The 8,520-nt window shown below is 40.7% G+C and overlaps 1 protein-coding gene across 12 annotated transcripts in view; it reads left to right on the forward strand.

Annotated features, from left to right (window-relative positions):
• The window catches only part of PUM1 (pumilio RNA binding family member 1), a 132,588-nt gene that overhangs the window by 39,656 nt on the left and 84,412 nt on the right, over nt 1-8,520 (forward strand). For all 12 annotated transcript variants that reach the window (XM_023507470.1, XM_023507472.1, XM_023507476.1 and 9 more), the window contains exon 3: nt 2,117-2,185. In XM_023507470.1, coding sequence (XP_023363238.1) covers nt 2,117-2,185 — 69 coding nt within the window. The remainder of the gene's footprint in view (nt 1-2,116; nt 2,186-8,520) is intronic.

The raw sequence follows: 8,520 nt of genomic DNA on the forward strand, positions 1-8,520 counted from the left end.
CAGCCGTCATTGTTGTTTGGTGGGCCCGGGCTGGATTCGAACCCACCACCTTAGGTGTATGTGGCTGGCGCCTTAGCCACTTGAGCCACAGGCCCTGACCCTTTAGTGAGCATTTCAAGACTGTTATATTTTAAGGGCATAGTATCATTTGTAACATAGTTTCAGCTGTAAGTTTTAAAAGTATTAATTTAAGGCTCAGTGCCTGTAGCTCAGCAGCTAGGTCTCCGGCCACATCCACCAGGGCTGGTGGGTTCAAATCAGTCCTGACCTGCCAAACAACAATGACAACTACAACAAAAAATAGCCAGGCACTGTGGTGGGTGCCTTAGTCCCAGTTACTCTGGAGGCTGACTCAAGAGAATTGCTTAAGCCAAAGAGTTTGAGGTTGCTGTGAGCTGTGATGCAGCAGCACTCTACCTAGGTCAGTATAGTGAGACTCTGTCTTTTTTTTTTTTTTGTAGAAACAGAGTCTCACTTTTTCTCCTGGAAAAAGTCTCACCAACTCCTGGATGTAGGTGATTCCCTTGCCTCAGCCTCCTGAGTAGCTGGGACCACAGGCGCCCACCACAATGCCTGGCTGTTTTTTTTTGTTGTTGCAGTTTGGCCAGGGCTGGGTTTGAACTCGACACCCTTGGCATGTGGGGCTGGTGCCCTATTCCTTTGAGCCATAGGCACTGCCCCTTAAATTGGTTTTCTTAACTGTATTCTGGTTATGCTCTTCATACTCTTCCATCTCCTTGCTTGGTCCTGACCTAACCTTTTTTGAAATTACTCACTGCTAGAAATTGCACACCAACATTGGGAGGTAGTGGTGATCAGAGGAGTGGGTTTGAGAGACTACTGCTTTAGGCATTAAGCAGTCTTCTACAGGTAGGCAGAAGATATGTCCTTGTTAATAAGCAAGAAACTGCTTCTTTTGAACTCTGGGCTCAAGTAAACCTCTCACCTCAGCCTCCTGAGTAGTGGAGCTATAGGCATACGCCACCTGGCTGGGATTATACTCTTGCATTCCTTGCCCAGGGTTAAGTAGGGACTCTAGTATCAGGCAGCAGAGATCACTTGCTGTTCATCATTGAGAAGACCAGTGGACTAGTGGGCAACAAAGGGGTTTCAGTTATAACCATTTTGAACAGTCTGTTGCACATTTGGTCCTTGATGTTACTACCGTATAGTAATGAGTTTAGAGACGAGTAAATTGAAGCCTAAAGAGATTGTTATGCTGTGGGTAGGAGTACATTTATTTAACGATAAGTAAAAGTTGGAGGGAATTTTGTGATATGTGCTATTTCCCCCTCTGATTTTGAGGTTTGGGAGCCTACAGGGATCTTTCAATATGGAGAATTGTTGGGAGACTCCATTATGTGGTTTGCAGCATGATCCACTGAGGTTTGCTAAAGAAATGGGGGGTTGGATTAAATGGATTCCCTAATTTATACTTAATTATTCACAACTGGGGAGGAACACTGTGATCTTTTGACTTATTAGCCAAATTTAGGTCACATAATCATCTCTAAAACATCATTGCCCTTCAGCTTGTTGGTCTTTACTTACTACATTAAAATATATGAAAAATAGCTAACATAATTCTCAGGTGATGGAATTTGCTTTTTCTTTTTCTGGATTATGTGGTTTTCTTTTTTGTTTATTTTTCAAGACAGAGTCTCACTGTGTCACCCTCAGTATAGTGCTGTAGAGTCACAGCTTACAGCAACCTCAAACTCTTGGGCTTAAGCGATTCTCTCGCTTCAGCCTCCCAAGTAGCTAGGACTATAGGCACCCGCCACACGCCTGGCTGTATTTTGTTGCAGTTGTCGTCGTTTTAGCTGGCCCAGGCCAGTTTTGAATCCGCCAGCCTCTGTGTCTGTGGCTGACGCTGAGCCTGGATTGTGTTTTTCATGTTTTGAAAATAAAAGGGAATGGGAGGGAGAAAGCAGGGGTCATTGCTGAACCCTGATGGTCAAAGGTAAGTGAATGTTTAATCTGTCACTTGATTATTGGTGTTTTCTTTGTTAGTATCTGAAAGTAAACATAGAAAAACTTTTCTGTTGTTTGTAGTATGTGTGTAAAATTCACAGGGCTGACTTGAAGCTTTTCCCTTCTCTGTTTTGAACAATAGGTACGTTCTATGGATGAACTGAATCATGATTTTCAAGCACTTGCTCTGGAGGGAAGAGCGATGGGAGAGGTAAGTAAACTGGTGTTTCAGGAAAGTGGGTCTGTTTTTAAGGGAAGATTGGATTTGTCTTTCATCAATTGTGTCTGAATCTATTGTACAGAAGTATGTGCTTGCTCTTCCTTGTTGCTATCTTCGTGATAGGAATGGTATGCTGGAGAATTTTCTCCAAACTGTATCATTATAAGAAGAATGTTAACTATAGCCTAACATCTTAAAAACAAAAAGCAAAATATGTGTACAAGTGTTAGGTTAATTTTACATGCATCGAGTGTTCTTACATTTGCCTCATTTTTCAATGGGTAGGTTTTTTTGTGTAGAGAAGGAGTCTTAGATTGCTACTAATCAGAATATGGCGATAACCTATTTTTAGAGTAGTGCCTTTTTTGAGAATATTGTTTAGAGCTCCATAATGGAGAGGAGATTGTTAAGTTTTGGAGGAAATAATTATGGAAAACGAGATGTGAGCCATCATCCCAAAGAAAACATTCAGAAATAAGAATTTTGCTTTGTTTGTAATGTCTAAAATTTATAAAAACAAACTATACCTTTGCTCCTTATATTCACAGTGTTGCCATAATTGTAAAAAGAAATTAAATGGCACTATAGATAACTAAAGTATGGCCACCTCCTGGTGATTATAGTTGTTGACAGTAAGCATGTATTGATGCCAGAGGTAGAATATACAGTTTGAATTAATTGCTTAAAATGTCACAGGCTCACAAGTGGGGCATTTGCTCTTGGCTCTTGCATTCTGGAGATTAATAGTAGATTTTCTTTAATGTTTTATTTTTGATATATCTGTTGTTTAACAGCTCTTGTATCTATTTTAATGTTGTAAAAGAGGGAGAATTGCTGTATTCTAGATTTCTCATTTGTACCATTTATTAGATATTTTGGTTCTTTGATTTAGCAAATACATCATGGTATTTGATCTAGGCACTGTGCTAGGTTCCAAGGATTCAAAATTTAAGATAATCCTTCTGAATTTGTAACATTGATTGCCTTTGTGGTTAGGCTCTGAATAGTTAAAATCTTTGTGTTTTGGTCTTCAGATTCTTACTTTCTTTGTTACAAGATTTTGTTTCTAACTTTTTGCATCAACTTGTGGTCACAGAGTCCATTGTCCTATAATTTGGGGTTCATGGATTTTTGCCCTGATTTTGTTGAGCTTTAGGAGGTGATTGGTGGATGTCCTTGTGTTTCCTGTGACTGCCTAACGTGGTTGAAAGAGTGCATATCAGTAAACCCTATATGGTTATTGTATAAAGGTGTTTGTTGCTTAATTTTTGGAGCAGAGTTTGAACAGAAAGTAAACAGATTTGTTAGATATTAAATATAGAAGGAGAAACTATATTTATCATCTTTGCTGCTCCTGTGATTCTACCCCGATGATCTACTCCACCAAAAATCCAATTCAAGTTTTTTAAAAAAAAAATTAAGGATATAACATATCAATAGTGCCTTATAATTGCTAAATGCTTAATTTTAATCAAATAGTGAACAGAATTTAAATGGGAGTAAATTTTATTTAAATGGCAGATTGACAGTGTTAAATTCCTTATCATGTTTTTCTTTCAGAAATGCCATTTTTGGCATTTCTTTAGGCATGGATATAGGCATATGTTAATAATGAAACAAAGTATATTTTAGTACTAATTCTTTGTCACTCTTCTTCTTTCCTCATTAGTCACAAAGTTACAATAACAACTATATTTGTTGACCACTTATTAGGCAGATGGTTTACATAGGTAAAGAGGTTTACATGTAGTATCTCATCAATAACTCTTTTATCCAGATAAGGAGCAAGTCTGAGAGAGATGAATTAGTTTGCTCAGGGTAACACATATAGTAAGTGGTGAAATTCTGACCTAGCTTTCTCTCATTCCAAAGCATAGTCCTTTAATTAGAGTATAGGTGGGGCAGAGTGGCTTATTCCTGTAATCCTAGAAATTTAGGAAGCTGAAATGGGAGCATTGCTTTGCTTGAGGCTGGGAGTTCAAAACTAACCTGGACAACATAGCTGGGTTCTTTCTCTGCAAAAGTAAAAATAGAAAAATTAGCTGGGCAGCATGATGGTGCATACCTGTAGTTCCAGCTACTTAGGAAGCTGAGGCAGGAGGATCCCTTGAGCCCAGGAGTTTGAGGCTGCTGTGAGCTATGATGATGACACTGTACTCTACTCCAGGCAACAGAGCAAGACATTGTCTCAAAAGAAAAAGAAATAAAAAGTAAATTAAGCCGATTGTTGTAGAAAAATTGAGAGGTAAAATATTAACATTGCATTTTAGGGTGGTGCCTGTGGCTGAGTGGGTAGGGCACTGGTCCCATATACGGAGGGGTGGCAGATTCAACCCTGGCCCTGGCCAAACTGCAACAAAAAAATAGCCGGGCATTGTGGCAGGCACCTGTGGTCTCAGGTACACAGGAGGCTGAAGCAAGAGAATCGCCTAAGCCCAGGTGTTAGGTTACTGTGAGCTGTGATAGCATAGCACTCTACCGAGGGTGATAAAGTGAAACTCTGTCTCTAAAAACAGAAAAACCAAAAAATTGCATTTTAGTAAGCTATATGAAAATCAGTATTTTTAGGGGAGGGTTTTAAAAAATCCCTCTGTGAAAACACAGAATACTGTGTTATGTCTTGAAAGCATAACACAGTGTCTAGGCATGACAGGACAAACCCTAGTAAGGAGTGAGGTGTACTGTACTCAGGGAACTAGTTGGGGAAACAATGAGTGTACACATGAAAATAGAGTAAACAGCTTTTTTCTGTATATGGTTGGAGTTTAGAGAAGGAAGGATCATTATTGGCAGGACTAATTGGAGATTAGTGGAGGAGGTTTGCACATTGCAAAACCTCTTAAAGCTCTGCGCTTGTGGCTCAAGTGGCTAAGGCGTCAGCCACATATACCTAAGGTGGCGGGTTCGAATCCAGCCTGGGCCTGCCAAACAACAATGATGGCTGCAACCAAAAAAAAAAAAAAATAGCCAGGCGTTGTGGCGGGCGCCTGTGTCCCAGCTACTTGGGAGGCAGAGACAGGAGACTCGCTTGAGCCCAGGAGTTGGCGGTTGCTGTGAGCTGTGATGCCACAGCACTCTACCCAGGGGGACAGCTTGAGCCTCTGTCTTAAAAAAAAAAAAAAAAAAGAGAAACCTCTTCTAGTCTATTAGGTTTTGGATAGGGTGCAGGTTGGGAGAATGTTTTTTTGCAGCTATGGGAGAACAGCACAAAGAAAAATGAAAAAGGTAAACTTTTATAATAAAGTAAAAAAAGGCAGCTTTTAATTACTTTGTTAAATTTCCTTTTTAATAAAGCATATTAGGGAGAGTGCATAAATATAGCATTTATCTATGTAAACACTAAAAGATCAAGTAAATTGCATGACTTTTGAGATATGAACAGTATGCTTTTTATTGCAATTATTTTATGTATATTTGTGCCTGCGCACATGAGTGCACACATTTGTGTGTTCAGTCTTCATTAGTGTAAATGATACTTATGCTCAGGAATATGTCTGAATCTTCAGAACTGGTTCCATTCAGAGTAATTGATTTCTAGTAGTTAAAATTAGTGCTTATTACATTTTTTTCTTTAAAGCCATTATTGGACTCTTGGGTGTCACTTTGAAAGATTTGGACTAGAGCATTTCTCTTAGTAGAAATCTTGCTAAGGGGTGGTGTCTGTTGCTCAGTAGGTAGGGTGCCCGCCCCATATACTGAGGGTGTGGGTTCAAACCCAGCCCCCGGCCAAATTGCAACAAAAAAATAGCCAGGAGTTGTGGCAGGCTCTTGTAGTCCCAGCTACTCGGGAGGCTGAGGCAAGAGAATCCCCTAAGCCTAGGATTTGGAGGTTGCTGTGAGCTGTGTGATGCAACGACTCTCTACCAAGGGCGGGAAGAAATCTTGCTAAGAAGTGGCTGCTTAAAACATCACTTTCAAACCTTGGTTGTTGTCTGAAGTGCAGCTGTTTTTAGCTGAAGAATTCAGGTTCCCAGTGCTTTATGTGACTCCTGTTCATAAAAAGAAGATAGGAAAATGTTAGGATTAGGGCCACAAATTGCTAGCCCCTTTTCTCCAGCCAATGGTCCTGAAAAGTTTAAAGGCACATACTTTAGCAGCTTTTATTTATATATAGAAAGATTAGTCTATTTGCTGAATATCTTTGTAGTACCAAGGAAAGCTCACTGATTCTTGGGTTTCTGGCCTCCTCTTCTATATTGGTTTGATTTATGATCTTTTGCAAGACTTATTTACTTCACGTAGGAGGACAGCATTGTTACCGTTCATGTCCTGTAAAGGTTGGATTTTTTAAAGAGGAGAGAAGTTTTTTTTTTTTTTTGAGACCGTCTCAACTTTGTTGCCCTTGGTAGAATGCTGTGCCATCATAGCTCACAGCAACCTCAAACTCTTGGGCTCAAATGATTCTCTGCCTCAGCCTCCAAAGTAGCTGGGACTACAGGTACCCACTGCAATGCCCAGCTATTTTTAGAGATGGGGTCTCACTCTTTCTCAGACTGGTTTCAAACCTGTGAGCTAAGGCAGTTCATCCACCTCAGCCTCCCAGAGTGTTGGGATTACAGGCGTGAGCCACCTAGCCTGGCCCTTCCTGTTTTTTTGTTTTTTTGGTTTTTTTTTTTTTGAGACAGAGTCTTCCTGTGTCACCCTTAGTAGAGTGCTGTGGTGTCACAGCCCACAGCAACCTCAAACTCTTGGTCTTAAGTGATTCTCTTGCCTCAGCCTCCCAAGTAGCTAGGACTACCAGTGGCCACCACAATGCCCGGCTATTTTTTTTGTTGTTGTTGTTGCAGTTGTCGTTGTTTAGCTGGCCTGGGCCAGGTTTGAACCCTTCACCCTTGGTGCATATGGTCAGCGTCGTAACCTCTCTGCTACAGGCGCTGAGCCTTTTTTTTTTTTTTTTTTTTGAGACAGTCTCACTCTGTCGCCCTGGGTAGAGTGTCATGGCATCATAGTTCACAGCAACCTCAAACTTGTAGGCTTAAGTGATCCTCTCGCTTCGGCTTCTGGAGTAGGTGGAACTATAGGTTAGTTTTTCTATTTTCAGTAGAGATGGAGTCTGCTCTTGTTCAGGCTGGTCTCCTGAGATTATAGGTGTGAGCCTTTGCAATGTAGAAGAGGAGAGGTGCTTTTTGTTTTTTTTAGACAGAATCTCACTCTGTCGCCCTTGGTAGAGTGCTATAGTGTCACAGCTCACAGCAACCTCCAACTCTCTTTCTCTCTCTCTCTTTTTTTTTTTTTTGCAGTTTTTGGCCAGGGCTGGGTTTGAACCCTCCATCTCCAGCGTATGGGGCTGGCGCCCTACTCCTTTGAGCCACAGGTGCCACCTGCAACCTCTAACTCCTTTGGGCTTAAGCGATTCTCTTGCCTCAGCCTCCCAAGTAGCTGGAACTACACGCCCCTGCCACAATGCCTAGCTATTTTTTGTTGCAGTTGCCATTGCTGTTTTGGCTGGCCGGGGCCACCCTGCCACCTTCGGTATATGGGGCTGGCCCCCTACCCACTGAGCCACTGGCACTGCGAAAGAGAAGTTTTTATTGAAAAGTTCTTTTTGCAGTTCTTTTTTTTGTCCAGGGCTGGGTTTGAACCCACCACTTCCAGCATATGGGGCCGGCGCCCTGCCTTTGAGCTACAGGCACTACCCTATTGAAAAGTTCTTTGAGAGCCTTTGGCAGAAAGATATCTTATTCTTTCTGATTGGGTTTTTTTTTTTTTACTTTTAAAAATCAGAGAACTTTTTTCTTCTTAAGATTCCTTAATGTTTTACATATGGCAACTTGACAACTTCCCAGGGAAGTTAAGATAGTAGTGAATACTATCTTATTTCCGAATTGAACGGAATGTATTTAGATATGTGGCCCTTCATCTTTGTCTTAGAAAACTGAAGCATAGAAAAATCTTTGGTAATAGATAAGTTTACAAATCTGATAAAAGAAATCTGGAAAGTATTTCTGTATATGAAATGATAATGAATTCTACCTTATTCACAGAGAGTAGAATAAGGTGAGATATATTTAAATTATTGCTGCAGGTTCTCATTAGACATTATATAGGAATTTTGTTTGGTAGAATGGCTTGTAGAGGGAGAAATTTTTTTTTTTTAAAATGTGGTTCTTTTACCTTTTTTTTTTTTGCAGTTTTTGGCCGGGGCTGGGCTCCAACACCTCCTGCATATGGGAAAGGTGCCTTACTCCTTTAAGCCACAGGCACCGCCCTAGAGGGAGGAATTTGATAGTGATTTGAGGAAGCTGTTAACCCAAAGACAAGTAAAACTTCTTTTTTTTTTTTTTTTTTGAGACAGAGCCTCAAGCTGTCCCCCCTGGGTAGAGTGC

This window comes from Otolemur garnettii, unplaced genomic scaffold, assembly GCF_000181295.1.
Source record: "Otolemur garnettii isolate 467f Iridium unplaced genomic scaffold, OtoGar3 scaffold00184, whole genome shotgun sequence".
In the NCBI taxonomy this organism is placed as follows: Eukaryota; Metazoa; Chordata; class Mammalia; order Primates; family Galagidae; genus Otolemur; species Otolemur garnettii.